Here is a 19,216-nt window from a genome sequence, read left to right as displayed (position 1 = left end):
CCAACTTTCATAAACAAAAGAGCAAAATTTTTCCATTGTTGCAGACAACCCAGTCAGGAGGGAAATCAGTCTGATGAATAACAAAAACAAAAACCTCACACTCAGAGGAATTCAGAGCAATTGAGCCAGAGTTCTGATCAGCCCATGAGTGGACTTGGCCTTGCCTCTGGCCTTTCCAGGTATGTGACACAATCCATTTCCTTGTTATTTAGGCAATTCCAAGATTTTTTTTAACTTATAGCTGAAAGTGTCCTTACTGATATAGCAAAGTACACTTTTACAGAGAAATCTTTTCATAAGGATGAAATGGGGTTTTTTTGCTCAATAAGGAAATATTTAATTGTGGTCTGGAAAAAGTTCAGTTTGGGAAACAATAGTTGTTTTAAAGTACTTTTGTTCCTGGAAACTCAGCTATAAATCTGAAGTCTTTTTCTATACAAAAGATTTCTTTCTGTCTCCTCCCTCTTCTTCTGTATCTTCTACCATGGAAGATATAAGATACAATGTTGAATCCAGTGCTATGAAGAGACCAGGTGTTCAATGACTTCATTTGAGGAGGGGATAACAGGAAGGATATCTGTCTTATTTGCCTTGTAACCTTCATGTATTTCACAATACTGATCACATCAGTTTAGCTCAGTTCAGTCGCTCAGTCGTGTCCGACACTTTGCGACCCCACCGATCACATAGCAAGCACCAAATACATATTTTTTTTAACATTTACAGCTACAATATGTTAATGGGGTTTAAAAGCATTTGTATTGGAACACTTGCTGCCACTTCTGTTTTTCCAGGAGGTATGGCTATAACCTCCTATTGTCTAAGAAGAAAACTTTCCCCTTCTCGGTGACATTTGTTAGGATCATCCTACCTCTAAACAATTTCCAAGCAAATTTTTTACTTGAGATTATGATCTGATTCACTGTACCTTTGTAACTTCTGAAGAAAGATGAGAATGGGTCTCTTTGAGCCGGGAAATGGAACTATGACTGAGGCCTCCCACCACTGCCATAAGGGTGTTAAAATTTTTGAGCTGAAGGAGCTTCTGCAATAAAAAAATGTTAACTTCAATACTTTGTAACACTTTTTGAATTATTTTCACCTTTTGGCAGTACAGATGAAGTCATGTACAATTTTAATAACAAGGATGTAGGAAAAACAATATCAATTCAAAATGAAATACAAATGAAACTCACTAGAAAAATATACCAATCCTTTCACAGAACATAACTACATTAAATACTTCCAAGTGTTGCCAATTAAAAGCAATCTTCTTGCATGAGAGAAGTATATTTGTTCATTAGACATTTATGGGTAGTTTAATTACCTTCTACATTGTGAATTCCAAATTTCTTCAATGACTTTTCTCAACCAAGTGAATGAATATCTGGAACCCTTTAAGAATCCCAGTCTAATTAATAGACATACATACCTTGGCAACATTGATAAACTTTGTGATGACTTCTGCTCTTTGCTGAGGAGTTGGTTTGCTAAGAACCATCAACTGGACCCACTTAGAGATTCCATTAAATAAAGCAATAGATCTCTCCAAGGTTGGGTTATTCTCCAGGCAGCCATGGATGACATAGCTTTGGTAATCAGTGAACTAGTAAAGGAAAATTCAGAGACTCTGAGTTATAATGGAGTCTTTGAAAAATCATAAATTAGAATGTTGCATGGAAGAGGTGAGACAATGTTTCACGATAACATCACTATGTCTTTCATTTCACACTTACAATGGCATCTTACACATATGAATATACTATGAATAATGACTATATTTGTACCTTTAACATGCTATTTCACTGCATTTCACTCTCCCATACACAGACCCACAATTATTACACACCATAGTGTTGGTGGGGAGAGCAAGGGGCAAGACTCGAAGTCACATTCCAGTGAGTCCAAAATTTGCTGGATCTTAAGATCCACATGGGGCATTTGCTAAAACACTGGTTTCAGGAAACTTGTTAGACCAAAAGGATCACTGTTCCAGAGGAATAATCTAAGAATCTCCATTTTCACCACTACTGGTGATTCCAATGGTTGGGCAAGTTCGAGATAAAATGGCATGCATTAAAGAAGAGGAAATGAACATAAAAATCATAATTTCAAGTCAGAATAAGCTTGCAAAATTGTTCTCAAGAAAAGAAGAGAAAAAAATAGTAATTGAAGTAAGGCAACTGTTTTACAAAACAGACACATTTTCTTGAAGTCAGCATGGGAGTCATCAGATATTAATACACAAGAGCCTCCTATCATATAAACAGAGCACGAGGTTTCCTCTCATGGCCTGCCTGTGGGGACTCAAAAGGTCCTCTCCAAGCACGATTACTTAGTGAAAAGAATCAGTCTTTCAGAAATCCATACTTCTGACCTCATGTTCTTCTTTGCAAGCAATAATGTAATTCATTCTTTGGCATCTTGGAAAAGGAGTGACATGCCCAAAGCTTGGTGAGACAAAGACAAAAGCTACTTGTGAACAACTGTGCAAATATTATAGCAAATGGAAAGTGAGTAAGTGAGTAGGTGGTTAGGAAGAGACCACAGCCGAAAGGAAGAAAGGGGTCATAGAGAAGGAACTCTATCAAGACAAAGTAAGAAAGAAAAATTTAATCCAGGATCTCCATCCCTGAGAAAGAAACAGCTTAATGTTAAGATTCTTCAGAAAGCTTACAGTTCCTAATTTCAACCTATACCCATAATTAGGCATTTATACAAATCCCAACCTAAATAAATATTTCTTCCCCCCAAATGAAGGGCCCAGCCAAATGCGTTCACTTGGGAGACATCTATGGAGCTAAATAAACCTTGAATGGTTAAATCTCCACCGAGTATTTAGAAAATCATGCTTTAATCCTATGAAAGGAGACATTGAAAATAGCGACAGAAATATAGCTCCTGTGCCATAAAAGAAAGACAGGATAATATTTATCTTTGGTTAAAAGGGATTGTTCCTGTGAATTAAGGGCACTTTTCCAGAGGAGCACAGTGACAGAGGCTGCCAACACTTCAGAGTATGAAAATGCAGCTCTTGGGAAAGTTGGCATGGAGGTTGTTATCCTTGGAAGAATAAATGTCCAGTTTCTTACTGAGATCCTTCTAAAAGATTTATGCTCCAGAAAAGTGAGGTGCTCGGCCAATTCAATGGGCTCCAGATGGTCGAACAGCAGACAGGCTTTTCCCTTCTTGGATACTTTTTTTCTCTGTGTGACTCTTCTCATCCAGTCATAGGAAGGACTATGAAAGAAAAGCAAGTCTGGTCAATGTGCTGAAAGCCCATTTCACTCAATGGAAGTTATTAACCTACTGACTCTGTAACTCATGGCCTGCTTCCAGGGGCTTGTGCGAAATACATGCCCTGTCCTTCGTGTTTGAAGAGAAACCCACTGACCCATTGCCAATAGAACATAAACTTCAAGTTGTTTCTCCAGACAGGGTTGGTTTGCATGGATCCATCCAGAATCTCTTACTTGGTCTTTCTTGTGAGCAGTAAGGTCTGAATCATGAGGGATTTGGTCAATATATAGTCGGGATAGAAACCACCAAAATCCATATGGTCAGCAACATGTGGATTATCTGAAAAGCTTGTTATAAAAACAGAGGCCTGGACCTCACTACCAGACATTCTGATTTACTAGGAATGAATAATCTGAATAATCTATTTTTTAACATCAACATTTATCAAATGCTTGATGTCCCAGGCACCACTATAATCACAGGTATTAACTCATTAAATCTTCACAACTCTATCAGGTAATACTATTATTACTCCCATTTTATAGATGAGAAAATATAGGCACAAAGAAGTTAAAAATTTATCCAAGCTCACATAGCTAGTAAGTAGAGGAGTTGGGCTAAATAATCTATATTTTTAACAACACCCCTAATAATTCCAGAACCATTCACCATGGATCACTCTTGAAGAAGCATTTTAGGAAAGGAGACTAGATATGAATGCCTAGGACACACAAAAGTATATATATTTTCAATATGGATAGTAATACTTACAACCCTAAAATATCTTTGTCTGTAAAGTTAGCTAGTAATATAAAATGCTAGCCTAATTAGCACCAAGTCCCTAATTACTGAGTTAATCAATTTACGGCACAGCTATGGTCCACATTTGCACAGCCTCTGGCTGACATGAGAAGCACCATGGTACAGAGCATCTCGAATTTGAATGAGCATATGAATCACTTGGGAACCTTATTAAAATGCAGTTTCCAATTCTGCAGCTTTAGGGTGGGGCATGAGATTCTCTGTTTCTATTGAGCTCCCGCCCCCAGGTAATGCCAGAGATGCTGATCCACAGAACACAGTGGCAAGGGCATAGCAGACTAGATTCAGTAACCAAGTACTGAGCATCTCTTAGGTGTCAAATATTTTCACATATTATCTCATGTACTTCTTGGATGCTCATTATAACCCCATGAGAAAGGAACAATTTCTACTTCACAAACACAGAAATTGAAGCTTGGAGAGATAAACTATGTCCAATGAGACTGTGCTCTTTGCAACAAAGCTTTCCTCAAGGAAGCACACCTTGATTCTGAACAGGTATGGATGGAGGTCAAGTGGGATCATCACTACTCCCTCCCCCAAAGAGCAGACTCATCATATTTGAAAGACGCTTGCACCATTCTTACATGCTGGATATGTCAATGAGGCTGGTGTGTTTCTCATATCCCAGTTGACTAGCTACTTCCCGGAATTCCTCAGTCATACGGATCAAACCGAGGTCCAAATTAAACTCTGCAGGAAATTTCACAATCCAGTACCTGAAAGACATCCAGTATTTTTGACAGTCAGAAGATTTCAAGCTAGATCTCTATGGAAACTATGGTGTCATTTTATAGATTACATTTAACAATGCTTTAAGACCATACCTCAAATTAGCAATCTCTTATCCCCCATCTACCGCGTTGAGTCTTGCTCTTCCCTGCTTCAACCAAGGACCCAAGTCTACCACTCCTACTTTGAGAGTCTATTTCTCTCTAGAACCACAGCTGAGAAGAAACCCTTCTCCCAACTCATGGCAAGTAGGTGGGAATGTGTACAGTGAGGGAGTAGAAAAAAATGAATACACTCTTTCTCAGAGCTGCTTTCATCCCCTAATCACATTGACCTCTGCTTGACAGTCCAAAAGAAAGATAAATTCTATGCCCCCAGCAACAGAGGAGAGCCAATTTTAATAAAATCAATAAAGGGGGGACTTGAGTCCATTTTATTGTCAGATTAGGTCTGTAGTTTGGGGAAAAGAAAACTGTCAATAATTCCAGAACCAGAAACAAGACAATTAAATTTGTAAGTACCTCATGAAGTAGCAGATCTTTAATCGAAATTCATCACAGCTTTCTCCACTGGCATTTCGATAGGTACAGTAGTTAAGGAAAAAAATCCTTGCACATTGTTTCCTTTGCACAGATCTGTGGCTGTTTAGTAAATTTAGATGAATTCCTAAGAAGAGGACTATACTATTAGGGTGATGTGGATGTTCAAGTGGGGAGAAAAGTGGGTTCTGATGACATCAGTGCTAAATAACGAGCACCATGTATCATTGCTCTGAGATGTATTTTTTTGGTGTGGAAGAGAAGCCACATATAAAATGAATTTTACCTTCCTGAGCATTTACCAAATGGTGACTGTCAACTGTAATGACAAATAGACTACTAGCTATAGATAATTTAAAATGAATAGTACATAGAAACACCATTTTAGCCAAGAAGATTTTGTATGTAGGATTAATGGTATATATAAGTACTCCAATTTCTTTAGTATTTGAAAATGTCATTTTGGGGTATATTAATATACACATCTTACAGTTATTTAGTCTCAAGTCTATTTATTCATACCTTTTAGCTAATATTTATTGAGTTCATGCTATATGCCAGGTGCCATGGATAAGGAGTGAGCAGAGAATCCAAAGGGAGGAAAATCTAGAGAAGTGAATTCACAGGTGGTTTCACCTTTCATACCATCTGTATTTTCAGATAGTAAGCTTTACTGTGTCTAAATATCCCTTTCTATTTGTGTTTCATATGGCAGTGGACATACTGATAATGAGAATACTGTCTGTGGGCACATTTTGGGGACAGTGTTTAGACCCTAAGGAAGGAATGGGGCCAGACTAAAATAGTTCCCTCCATCCTTCTCTATGTACCAACTTTCAATAGCAGGACCCATGGAACCCTTGGACCACAAGGTACTAAGGTATTGCTCATTTCCAGGGACCTCTGTTCAGGGTGAATGTCCCCTACTCGTCTCTAACACCCAGTCCCTGCCTGAGGTTGGGTGGATGACTGATGATGGAGGGGGGAGTAGAAAGTGGAGGACTTGAAGGAAGCAGATGGAAGCTCTGCTAGCCCTGACAACACTCCGTGGCCCCACTGCCTCTCAGGTTCTCCCTGCCCGCAAGGCTCCTCACTCATCTGCAGGACCCCTGGGCTTGAGCAGGCAGAGACTATAGGAACCTACGTTAGCAATTATATAATAAACGTTAGATCTCAGGGACTAAAACCTCCTTATCAGTATGTGACTATTTTGTAGCCATTTTTCAGTCATTTGTCTTTTAACCACCTTTTAGGATTGTACCAAAAGTGGTAGATTGCTAAAAGTCCTTATTATAGAATGGGGTTTATAACTATGGTTTTTTCCTTTGCCTTTATATCAGAAGAAAATCTAAAATTAATGTCAATCAAACAGATTATAATAAACCTGCTAGAATGTTCCTTGTGTCTCACCAGCAAGGGACGATGTGAAAATTTAGGTCGTGTTTATGCCTGAGCCAGATCATGTTATTCTGACTGGCATCTCCATATGTCTAAACTGTATCCTCTAGGTCTACCATTCTGCCTTCCTAAAAGGAATAAAGTACCTCTTGAATCAGTGTTAAATATTCTTTCATTATGCTAACAGCAGAAATGTTTAAGACAAGTTAGAAACATTCAGGCTACAGCTTCTGTTTCATTTCATATCAAGTGGTTATTTTCAAGTAGAGCCAAAACATTCAGATGGATAATCAACTATTTGGTCAATCATCCAAATGTTTTGTCTAGACATCTATATATATTCATAAAACAGCTGGATAACTGACTGAAGACTGTTTATTCATCTTAATTTACTGGCTTTGGTTAGACACTTCATCTAAGTACAGAACTTGATTTATGATTGTAAAAATTACACAGTAGTTAGAAAGATATATGCAGAGAAGTTTTTCTGCCAATTCAGTGGAAGACAAATACCATCGGTGCATGAGTAGAACTATTCTTGGCAGATAACTATTATTCAGCTCTCCATTGTCATCTGTTAAAAAAATAGAAGAAGATTAAGAGGTGAGGAGACAATAGCACATACTACTTTTTTCTTTTTCTAATATCAGTAGAGAAACATTGGTGTCAAAAAGTTCTTGTAGACCCAATTATCATTTTCCTCCTACTTCTGGTATTTCCTTGCAAATTAAGTGGGTAGGTCTCATCCTTCCTCTGGTGTACAGTTGCCAAGTTTCACATATAAAAATATAGGAGATTTAGTTAAATTTGAATTAAGGCAAACCACAAAGAATTTTTTAGTTTAAGTATGTCCCATGCCCTATTTATGACATACTAAAAATGTGTCTCATCTGCAATTCAAATTTAACTGATCATCCTGTATTTTATCTGGCAACCCTACTCTGGCTGGTTTAACTCTTCCTAAAACAATAAATTCAACAAACAACCTCTTTGTGATTCTATTTGTACAAGGAATAACCCAAAATGCTAGGGTAGTTAGACAACATGAAAAGCATATAGCTGTAAAGTCTACAACTTTGGAGGAGATATAAGACATATAGACAAATATGGAATGCAGGAGATTGTGCTATTCACACGTGTCTAAGACAAAGGACCAAGAAAGGATCATAGCATATACCATGTCCACGAAAAAATCACAAAGGGCTATGGGTGAGTGGAGGAAGCAGTCAGCATTCCTGACAGGGCACTATAGGAATGATATTATGAAGATCTGAGATGACACCTTGAATAAGGTCTGAAGCAGAATTTCAATGAAGGAGTATGATAAAGGCATAAAGGTAGAAAGATGCAGGGAATGTTCCAGAAATGTTAAGTGAACAGTATGTCTGGGTATTAGCTGTGGACAGTAAAAGGAAGGAAATGCATGGGGCAATGATGCTGGGGAGACAGACTGGGGTTAATAAAAAGGGCCTTAAATAACAAGGTGCATGAGCGCATGCTAAGTCACTTCTGTCGTGTCCAACTCTGTGCGACCCCATGGACTGTAGCCCGCCAGGCTCCTCTGTCCATGGGATTCTCTAAGCAAGAATACTGGAGTGGGTTGCCATGCCCTCCTCCAGGGGATCTTCCCAACCCAGGGATTGAACCGGCAATTCTTACGTCTCTCCACTGGCAGGTAGGTTCTTTACAATTAGCGCCACTTGGGAAGTCCCAAATACCAACGTATGGAGACTGAATTCTGTTCCATGGCAACACTTGCAACTGAGCTGGGGAAGGTAAGAGTAGCAAGATGTTCAAAAGGGAGAAAGCCTCATACCAAACATCTCAATGCAAGTGCTCAGCAGCTCATCTAATGTTGCTGCTTTCCCAAGTCCACTCGACCCCATGTTTATGCAGCCGCTGTCAAAAGACTAGGGGCATTTTCAACGTCTTGCAGATCATCTCCATAATTATGCAAGTGGGTGATGCTTGTTCTTAGTGGTGGTCTCTGTCCTAAAGTCTCAGGGCTCTAAAAAACAAGAAGAAAAAATATCAGACTAGAGTTCTGCCAGACTAGTTAAAATATCTTTAACTAGGGTTAAAGCATGGCTTTCCTACCTGAAAAGATAATGACTGCTATTTACTCTGTATTTCTGTAAGAAAATTATCAAAGTGATAAGAGATTGTGTGAATCACCATGATGGCAAAATGCCTGCTTAACTATTCCTTAGCATGTATGATGCTCTGAGACCATGGGAATGTGTGTGTGTGTGTTAGTCACTCAGTCGTGTCCGACTCTTTGCAACCCCAAGGACTGTAGCCCGCCAGGCTCCCTTGTCCATGAAATTCTCCAGGCAAGAATACTGGAGTGGGTTGCCATTTCCTTCTCCAGACCATGGGAATGTTCTCTATCAAATAACATCTTGTTTTTCAGTTGAAAGAATTCACAACATTTTGCAATTTCTTTATTTACTTAACTGACAAAGACATTCAGGAGCATATTACCATAAACATTCAGTTCAGTTCAGTCGCGCAGTCATGTCCGACTCTTTGTGACCCCATGAACTGCAGCACGCCAGGCCTCCCTGTCCATCACCAACTCCCGGAGTTCACCCAAACCCATGTCCATTGAGTCAGTGATGCCATCCAACCATCCTCTGTCGTCCCCTTCTTCTCCTGCCTTCGATCTTTCCCAGCATCAAGGTTTTTTCAAATGAGTCAGCTCTTTGCATCAGGTGGCCAAAGTATAGCTTCAGCTTCAACATCAGTCCTTCCAAGGAACACTCAGGACTGATCTCCTTTAGGATAGACTGGTTGGATCTCCTTGCAGTCCAAGAGACTCTCAAGAGTCTTCTCCAACACCACAGTTCAAAAGCATCAATTCTTCGGCACTCAGCTTTCTTTATAGTCCAACTCTCACACCCATACATGACCACTGGAAAATCCATAGCCTTGACTAGATGGACCTTTGTTGACAAAGTAATGTCTCTGCTTTTTAATATGCTGTCTAGGTTGGTCATAACTTTTCTTTCAAGGAGTAAGCATCTTTTATTTTCATGGCTGCAATCACCATCTGCAGTGATTTTGGAGCCCCCAAAAATAAAGTCAGCCACTGTTTCCACTGTTTCCCCATATATTTGCCATGAAGTGATGGGACAGTATGCTATGATCTTAGTTTTCTGAATGTTGAGAGCTTTAAGCCAACTTTTTCACTCTCCTCTTTCACTTTCACCCAGAGGCTCTTTAGTTCTTCTTCACTTTCTGCCATAAGGGTGGTGTCATCTGCATATCTGAGATTATTGATATTTCTCCCAGGCAATTTTGATTCCAGCTTGTGCTTCCTCCAGCCCAGCGTTTCTTGTGATGTACTCTGCATATAAGTTAAATAAGCAGGGTGACAATAAACAGTCTTGACATACTCTTTTCCTATTTGGAACCTGTCTGTTGTTCCATGTCCAGTTCTAACTGTTGCTTCCTGACCTGCATACAGGTTTCTCAAGAGGCAGGTCAGGTGGTCTGGTATTCCCATCTCCTTCAGAATTTTCCACAGTTTATTTTGATCCACACAGTCAAAGGCTTTGGCATAGTCAATAAAGCAGAAATAGATGCTTTTCTGGACTCTCTTGCTTTTTCAATGATCCAGTGGATGTTGGCAATTTGATCTCTGGTTCCTCTGCCTTTTCTAAAACCAACTTGAACATCTGGAAGTTCATGGTTCATATATTGCTGATTACTTGGATTAATTTTATTACAAGTATATGAAAGTGAAAGTGCCTCAGTCGTGTCTGACACTTTGTGACCCCATGGACTATAAAGTCCATGGAATTCTCCAGGCCAGAATACTGGAGTGGGTAGCCTTTCCCTTCTCCAGGGAATCTTTCCAACCCAGGGATCGAACCCAGGTATCCCGCATTGCAGGTGGATTCTTTACCAGCTGAGCCACAGGGGAAGCCCAAGAATACTGGAGTGGGTAGCCTATCCCTTCTCCAGGGGATATTCCCAACCCAGGAATCAAACTGGGGTCTCCTGCATTGCAGGTGGATTGTTTACCAACTGAACTATCAGGGAAGCCCCTACAAGTATATATAGAGAGATAAACTTTAAGGTGCAAATATATTAATGAGGATTATCCTCAGTGATCATGTAAATGTTGAAAAACTGGTTAAAAATATTATTTGCATAACTTTTCTAATAGTATTATTAATAGTATGAAAATATTAGCAATAATCTATTGAACATCCACATTATGTATCAGGTACTATATCAGATGTTTTGCATATATTATCCAACTTGACCTTCACAGCAATACTGTAAGGTAGTAATTATTATTTCCAGCATAGACACAAGGTCATGGGATTCACAGAAATTTGGCAGTTGGTCTAAAGCCATACAATTATTAAGGCCTTGAATCAGGACTCTGTTATAAAATAGTTTTTGGATTCCTTTTTTCCCTTTTATTGCTCTCCCAAGTGCAGACATCATGAGCTGTCATAATTTTGCCCCCTAATCTAGTGTGAAAAATAGCACTCCACACCATCTCAAAAAGAGGACATAAACAAGGTTATTTGTCACAGCGGTAGAAGGAAAACGTGGGCCTGAGAGCTGTTCATTTTATAGCAATGGCATGGGGAAAGTGGGATTAGAAACAACCTCTCAGAGATGCTTATACCAAAAGTGTTCCTATAGGAAACACACAATCATTTTATTTTACAGAGCAAGTCCTTGATGCCAGCTCCATACAAGGCTTAGAGAAATGGAGACGTTATCATGATGTAAGACAGTTATCCACTTTGGACAGTTTAGTAGGTAAATGTGGCCATTTGGACTTCATCTCTTGAACTGTTTAAAGTCAATGTCTATTTTACTCTCAAAGTTTATTTATTCCTTTGTAGTCATGGAGCATCTGACAATTGCTAGGCACTAGGCAAGGCATTGAGGCTGCCAACATGAGATCATCACCACATCCCTGCCTTCAGTGGGCCCATAGTCAACTTCAGAAGGTAAACACATGAATGAAAAGAAAAGAAAAGAAAAGGAAAAAAAAAAAAAGCCTAAGGTCCACATGTGTGGCTGCATTAGTTCAATGATGCCACTGAAGACTGACATGTGAATGAGTCTATTCACCAGCTAAATAAATCCAGTTGAAACACAGTCTTGTACTAAAGGTACCACTCTTAGAGCATCAAAAGAAGAATTATTTCACATGTCATAAAAATAACAGAAACACTGGATCAATGCTGAGCCACTTTGATAGTCAAAGGGTTTGTGAAATGGGAATGTTAAAGTAGTGCAGAACCAATTGTTACATCTCTTAACAAAGTACTTATCAGGAAGACCCTTCCCGAACACCCTAATTTAACACAACATTCTCTCTCCATGCCCACCTCCCAAATGGCATGCCCTATCTCTCTTGTGTTAGTTCTCTGGTGTTTTCCCCAATTCCTAAGATTTTGCCTCTCAAAAAAAGAATTTGCTGAATTAATGAATGAGTGGAATGGATGGATAAAAAAAGAGTAAAATAAAAATGATAAAAAGCTGGTCTTTAAATATGTATATATTTGGAAGAGTGGATACCATAAAATTTTAAGATGTTGTTTTCTAGTTTGTTTTAGTACTAAAAGCTACTAAACTGTAGCTAGTTTAGTAGCAGCTTTTAGTAAACATTACTCGAACAGAAGTTTTCTAGATTTTCTGCAGCTTTCTGGATATGATAGGATCTGCCTATACTCCATTGATAATAAGAACTGGGTACCTCTTCCAGGATATTTTGGGGCAGAATTTTTCTGATTTTCTTAGTGCAAATTCTGTCAACCCCATGAAAAGTCAACACTGGACAATTAATAAGTTTGGTTACCTTCCTGTATCAGTTCAGTTCAGTCGCTCAGTCATGTCCGACTCTTTGCAACCCCATGAACCGGAGCACACCAGGCTTCCCTGTCCATCACCAACTGCCGGAGTCTACCCAAACCCATGTCCATTGAGTCAGTGATGCCGTCCAACCATCTCATCCTCTGTTGTCCCCTTCTCCTCCTGCCCTCAATAAACAGTTTTTTTTTTTTTTTTAATCTTGTTAATGCTTGCTAATGAAGAGTAAATGTATTACTTAGAACCAAACAACCTAGATTAATTAAACTAATTCTGAGATCAAAACCAAAATTATTCAGCTAATCTGTCTGGGAAAGGTATTGACTTTTCCCAAAGGGTTAGAAGTAATCTGGCACCAAAGACCTGTCACCATATTTGGAGTTATATTTGTGATCTGCAAAGAATCAGTCCATGAGAGCCAGATGGACGAGGCTCTCCAGTTACAATCTGTTTCTGCAGTCAGTAGATGTATCTGTGTCCCTGTTTAGAATTCTATCACCTACATATGTACCTGAGATCTTATTTCATTTCTGTGGATATTATTGTGTCTACAACTGTTTTTTCAAAAGTACAGTTTCTTTATTGCAAAGGCAATATACATTCATCATTTAAAATAGGACAGTAATTAAAAAGGAGAGAAAAATCATTATCCACAATTCCATCATCCAAAGAATTCTTGTTAATACCATGGCATGTTTCTTTTAGTTTTTCTCTCATAATTATTTTGGCAAGTTTCTTACATAATCTACAATAGTTTAAAGAAATACTTACCTATCGGTCTTACACAGATAGATATCCAGACATGAAAGAATATTAAGGGCAGTTTTCATCACTGGCAAATGTATTGAGGATGCAGTCTGTTGAATTGGTTTACCCAACACGAATAATAAGTACTTTGGAGAACCTGATAAAAGAACAAAAATAAATCCCCAGAGTTAAATAATAGGAGCCCCAAATAATCCATTGTGTTAAAGCATTTTCAAAATCCTTCAGTTATAAGTGGTTTTGAGATTTTTGTCTAAACATCACCCACAGAATTAATTAAAAAGACAATACAGTTGAAGTCGTTATTTGGTGCCATGATATTTTTAAGATCAAATTGTTTTTTAAAAATAAAATAAAATAAATTCCAGCCAATTAAAAGCTACAAGTATGGAGGACTTCCCTGGTGGTACAATGGTTAAGAATCCACCTTCCAATGCAGGGGACATGGGTTCAACCCCTGGTCAAGGAACTAAGATTTCTCATGCCATGAGGCAACTAAGCCCATGAAGGAACTGGAAAGAAGCCCTCACAGCAATGAAGATCCAGCATGCTGCAACTAAGGCCCTATGCAGCCCCAAAAACCTACAAGTGTGACAAAACCAAAATTTATACACAACGTAAAATATTATTTTAGTCCAAATATACATCTATGGGTAGATCACTCATTAAGAATTTCCAAACATTGACTTTTGAATGTTAGTAAATCTCTAAAACAATTTGTTGTGGTGATCATGAAACTATTCTAAATCACTCCTGACAGTCTCAATGAGAATGTCAATGTTATTTTAGTCCATGTTGTTTAGTCTTCTGATGGCTTTGGATTTGCTTTTGTGTTGATAGGTACTCTCTGGCTTCAGTGAAAATTATTGCTCCCCATTTTTCACAAGTTTGAAAAGGACACAATAAGTCAAAATTTCCCCAGAGCTTGAATTCTTTCTAAGAGAGAAAGTCTCACTTCAAAAGAACAATAGACTTCTGTTGGGTATGATTTCCAAAGGCCATGATATCTTCACGCAGCAAAAGACTTTCATTAATGTGACTTGTGGAGACCCAAAAAATCCTTGTGAGGTGGTTTAGGACAATAAGAATGATGCTGTCAATGTTAGAGATTGTGCAAAGGAGCCAACTCCATGCAACTATACATGGATAGATCTTAAGAGTCCCAGACTCTTGACTCAGAGCATTTAGTTTTCCAAAATTGTGTTTCAGTATTAGATAGACAAATGGGGAGAGTTTTACTACTTTGAGTAAAATGTCGTTACCATTCTGAGTGAAATGCCATTAATGCTAATTACTAGACTGTTTGAGTTAGAAGGTAACATAAAAGGCACACACCATCAATCTTGAAAAAAACTGGGTGCTGGGGAAGGTGTCTCCCTTTGTATACAGTTCCTCTTCCCTTCCCATATTTAAAAGCATTTAAGTTGAGGACTTAAGGTGAAGTATTATAGAAGATAAATGTTTAGAAGTACAGGAAGAGAGATGTTAATCTAGAGAAAGGAGAAGGAAATAGGAGAAAAAAATACTGTGACACTAGGCACCCAGTAGCGGGGCAGGCGGCCTCATCAGCAATGGAATCCCATTCCTGGAAGTGCGGAGGCCAAAGTAAGGTAATGACTGTCATAGATGTTGTAGACTAAACTCCCAGACAGTGTCTAGGAAACATGCCAAAATAACAGCAAAGGTTGGTTGCCTTGTAGCTCTAGGATTGCAGAATTTATATGGTGAAATATTATATCTAGTAAGTATTCAAGGAGTAGTGTTGAAATTATATTGGCCATATTAGAACTTACAAAGATAGTCTTGTCTATAGCACTATCTCTGTTGTAAGAAAAGACAAATGAAATCTCTTGAAGATTCTTCCCTCCTAATGGCAGATATTGTCTTAATATATAAGTAACCATAAGCATGTTCCCACACTCATATGACCTTTATATGGAGACAAGGAGATTGCTCCAAAAGCCTAAATCCTTTGCTAAAATGAGGGGTAGTTATTACAAACTTTTACACTTTAAGTTTTAACAACTAAGGTGTCACAGTGTTTGTAATTCTGGCAACACTCAAGCTTAATCTTCCTTTCTCTACAGAGACATGAAAGTTTAAAAGTTCTGTGATTATATTCACTGAGACTCCACAGTAGAATCAAGATTATTGAGTTCAATAAGAGAAATGACAAAACTACAAAAGATAGTTAATTTATTTGACAATATTGTAAGTAAGTGTTAAGTGTGGAAATGTTAGTTGCTCAGTTGTGTCCAGCTCTTTGTGATCCCATGGATTGTAAGCCCACCAGATTTCTCTGTCCATGGAATTCTCCAGGCAAGAGTACTGGAGTGGATAGGGGATTCTCCAGGGGATCTTCCTGACCCAGGGTTTGAACCTGGGGCTCTTGCATTGCAGGCAGATTCTTTACCATCTGAGGCACCAAGTAAGTCATGACAAATATCGGGTTGGCTCAAAAGTTCATTTAAGTTTTTGTAAGATTGTATAGAAAAACCCAGATGAATTTTCTGGCTAACCCTATACTTATTGACTATCTACTAGACACCAGATACCAAGCAAGGTACACTTGAGTGGCTGGTAGAAAAAGTTGGAGACAAGCCAAGAGAAGGATAAATTGATGAACAAGATAAACATAATTCTTGCTCTTATACTCCAGCAAAGAATTAAATAAGAAATTAAGTATCCTGTGAAGGGCTGAAGCACTAAGACAGTCTAGGAGTCAGAGGAGTTTTAGACAGGCCAGGTGTGGGTAGGATGATGGCAATTAAGGAAAGTTAAAAGATATTTAGAATGACTGATGTATTGAATGGGGCAAGAGGTGAGCCTTATTATATTAAGCCTTATATATTAAGGAGTTTGGGCTTTATCTGAAAGGCAATGAGAATCCATTGTTTTAATGGTGAGTAGGAGAATGGTATGATCAAGTTTGGATTTTTTAAAAGATTCTTTCAGCTGCAATATGGAGAAGAAATTAGTAAAAACCTACACTAATGACCAGTGCATAGTCAATTATAACTATCCATGCAAGAGATAATGGTTATCTAAACCAATGTGTGGCAGTGAAAATGGAGAGATGTGATTGGTCACAGAGCATATTTTGAAGATAGATCCAACAAGATTTGCTGATCTGTTGGCTATGGGGAATGAGTAGAAAGGAGGAATCAGGGATAATTTCCAGATTTCCAGCTAGACATTTGGTTGGGTTATAGGCCATTTCCCTGAGACTGAGAAACGAAGGAATGGGGGAAGGAGTAGGAGGTTCATGGAGAGGGCAGCAAACAGTGAATGCACTTTTGAATGTGTTGAGTTAGAGATGTCTGAGACATATTAAGGGGAATGTTGAGTTAGCTTCTGGATATCTGTTACATGTTTGAGTGCTAAGCATCAGCAGAAAGGGAAATTTAAGGGGCAGGAGAAAAAGAACTTATATAACAAGGTCTCTGGGAAGACTAGAGTGATGGACTGTGCCCAGGTGGAGGGATTTACCTTGGATAAAAACAGAAGGTTGCCTCTTTCAATGTAAAGGCATGGAAGAGGAAAAAACAGGTATAGATACAGGCATATTTGTCCTTTTGATAGCAGGAAGTCAAGGAACTTCCTGTCTAGTGACTTCTATTTACTCTAAAAGAAGGAGACAAGGTCATCCGCTGGAAGGTCTGATGGAAGCAGATCTGAGGTTTACCCAGAGGAGAAAATAAACAAAAGATACTGTGTAAGATCAGAAGAAAGAAATCAGAAGTATTGAGATTATTTTCATCAAGAATAAAAGGCTGATTTTCTCTTCTTCTGGAGTTTGTTTTAAGAGGAAGTTTAGTGTTCCTTATTCCTTGGGTGACATTCCTTACTCATGTCAATACAAGAAGATCAAATATTGATCTTCTTCTGTATGCAGCAGGCAATTCTGGGTTTCTACTGTTATCATCTAGTCACATAAGTTTCTGTAAGTATGAACCTCAGAGCTAAAGCATGGTTGGCATTTTCTGGATGGTTTCCATATGAGGGCATGGGTCCCTGTTCCTGTCTCACCTAGCTTTGCTTACAACAGGGAAGAGGGAGACAGATACTACTGGAAAGGAAACTATAATAAAGAAATAATTTACCTACCACACTTTGACTTGCTCCAGGAAATTTCATCTGGCAACTTCAACCTCAGCCTCTCATTCCCATGTTTTCTACCTTTCTAGTCAAGATTTCTGTGTCTCGGACCCACCATGCACAATCCCCAATGGTTTCATTATCTGTTGCTTTTTAAAAGGTCATATGTCACAAGACACATTACTGTTGCTAACTATTCAGATTTAGCATTCTTTGGTTATTTCTGTGTTGGTCTTCTTTTAATTTTCTTTTTCATTTCTTTCAACGTCAACTCTGAGTTCTTGGAACTTATCTTTCTACTTTATTTCCTTCAATCAGTTACTTTTCCTCAAGTGCTCTGTTAAAGTCTCAATGTCAGCAATGTCAGGGTTGATTCTATCACAAAGCAACTTAGAAAGTATGATAGTATGAAATTAGAAAATGAGCCTAGTGCTAATAGCAAAGTTAAAGCATTTTAAATGGGCCACAATGATGACCCATAGAAGAAAGTATCCCACATTTACAGACAGTGGATCAATATTTCCAAATTCTACTTAAGACTGACCAGAAGCAACAGTCACAGATAATATTGAATCTCTCAAATATAAAAGCAATTTTTTTCATTTTTGACTTAGACAGGTTTATTTAGTGTCACAATGAGATTTTTATTTGTTTTGCTTGTTTATTTTTTTTCCTACAAAGAGCTTTTCCATTATTAATGGAGCATTAATAATCAATGTTGTCCTGGATTTTAGAAAGCAAAATAATAATAACTTATACAAATACTAAGTTGGGGCATATAATTTGATAGACATAATGTTGGGGATATTACCTATATTAGGTTTAAATCTTATAACACCCTGAAAGCTAGGTATTATTATAACCATTTCATAGAGGAGGTAATTGAGGCCTAGAGAGGTGAGATTATTTGTCCATATCATATTACTAGTTAAATTGAGAGCTAAGTCCATCTGACTCCAAAATTTATATTCTTTTCACTATCCAGACAAATGTTAGCTGTTGCTAATGCTTGCCTATTAGATCAATTTTTAGGCATTATCTAGAACAAATGTTTACTGTTCCTTTTGCTTAGCTTCTAAGCATTCTATCACTGGCACCATTGTCTGAAAATGAATAACAATCATTATTACAGCAAGCTCAACAATTTAGGGACTCACTGGTACCAAACACTGAACAGAAGTCAATAACCATCTCAGAGCTCATCTCACAAGTCCTCATAGCATTTTTTTGTAACAATTAAGTATTGGTTAAAAGGTTAAACTGTATTTTACTTATTTTTTCTTGGTTAACAATATTTAATATTGACAACACAAACTAACATATTTGCAGCCACCTGACATGAGTTGAATGAGAAGTTAAAGTCTTGAAGAAGTTCTAGCAATAAATGCAGTGGAAGAGAACTCAAACCAGGGCTCTGTGACCGCCTAGAGGGGTGGGATGGGGTGGTAAGTGGGAGGGGATATATGTATACCTATGGCTAATTCATGTTGATGTCTGTCAGAAATCAGCACAATATTATAAAGCAATTATCCTTCAATTAAAAAATAAAAATTTTAAAAATGCAGTGAACTCTAAAGTCCAAACCAAGGGGGTATTTTCCTTGCATTTGGCTGTAAATGAACATGGAAGAGTATTAACATATACATATATTAGGCATTTGCAGTCAGATAGTTTCTAGATGGACACATTCACCCACACAGAAGGGTTATAGCAATCCCAGTATTCAAATTGTAAAAATCCCCCAAATAAGACCCAGAAATAGGAGATGCTTAGCTCAG

The 19,216-nt window shown here is 38.2% G+C and overlaps 1 protein-coding gene across 9 annotated transcripts in view; it reads right to left on the bottom strand.

The window, feature by feature from the left end:
• RASGRP3 (RAS guanyl releasing protein 3) overlaps positions 1 to 19,216 on the bottom strand; it is a 109,914-nt gene that overhangs the window by 31,707 nt on the left and 58,991 nt on the right. For all 9 annotated transcript variants that reach the window (XM_070476744.1, XM_020903510.2, XM_020903507.2 and 6 more), the window contains 8 exons: positions 13,347 to 13,479; positions 8,548 to 8,739; positions 7,203 to 7,305; positions 5,316 to 5,378; positions 4,650 to 4,781; positions 3,093 to 3,240; positions 1,433 to 1,606; positions 929 to 1,045 (listed from right to left, as the gene is read on the bottom strand). In XM_070476744.1, coding sequence (XP_070332845.1) covers positions 929 to 1,045; positions 1,433 to 1,606; positions 3,093 to 3,240; positions 4,650 to 4,781; positions 5,316 to 5,378; positions 7,203 to 7,305; positions 8,548 to 8,617 — 807 coding nt within the window. In that variant the 5' untranslated portion in view covers positions 8,618 to 8,739; positions 13,347 to 13,479. The remainder of the gene's footprint in view (positions 1 to 928; positions 1,046 to 1,432; positions 1,607 to 3,092; positions 3,241 to 4,649; positions 4,782 to 5,315; positions 5,379 to 7,202; positions 7,306 to 8,547; positions 8,740 to 13,346; positions 13,480 to 19,216) is intronic.

The sequence above is a fragment of the Odocoileus virginianus genome, chromosome 2 (genome assembly GCF_023699985.2).
Source record: "Odocoileus virginianus isolate 20LAN1187 ecotype Illinois chromosome 2, Ovbor_1.2, whole genome shotgun sequence".
NCBI classification, from domain to species: Eukaryota; Metazoa; Chordata; class Mammalia; order Artiodactyla; family Cervidae; genus Odocoileus; species Odocoileus virginianus.
The sequence above is the reverse complement of the archived record's forward strand: the minus strand, read 5'-3'. Positions and strand labels throughout refer to the sequence as shown.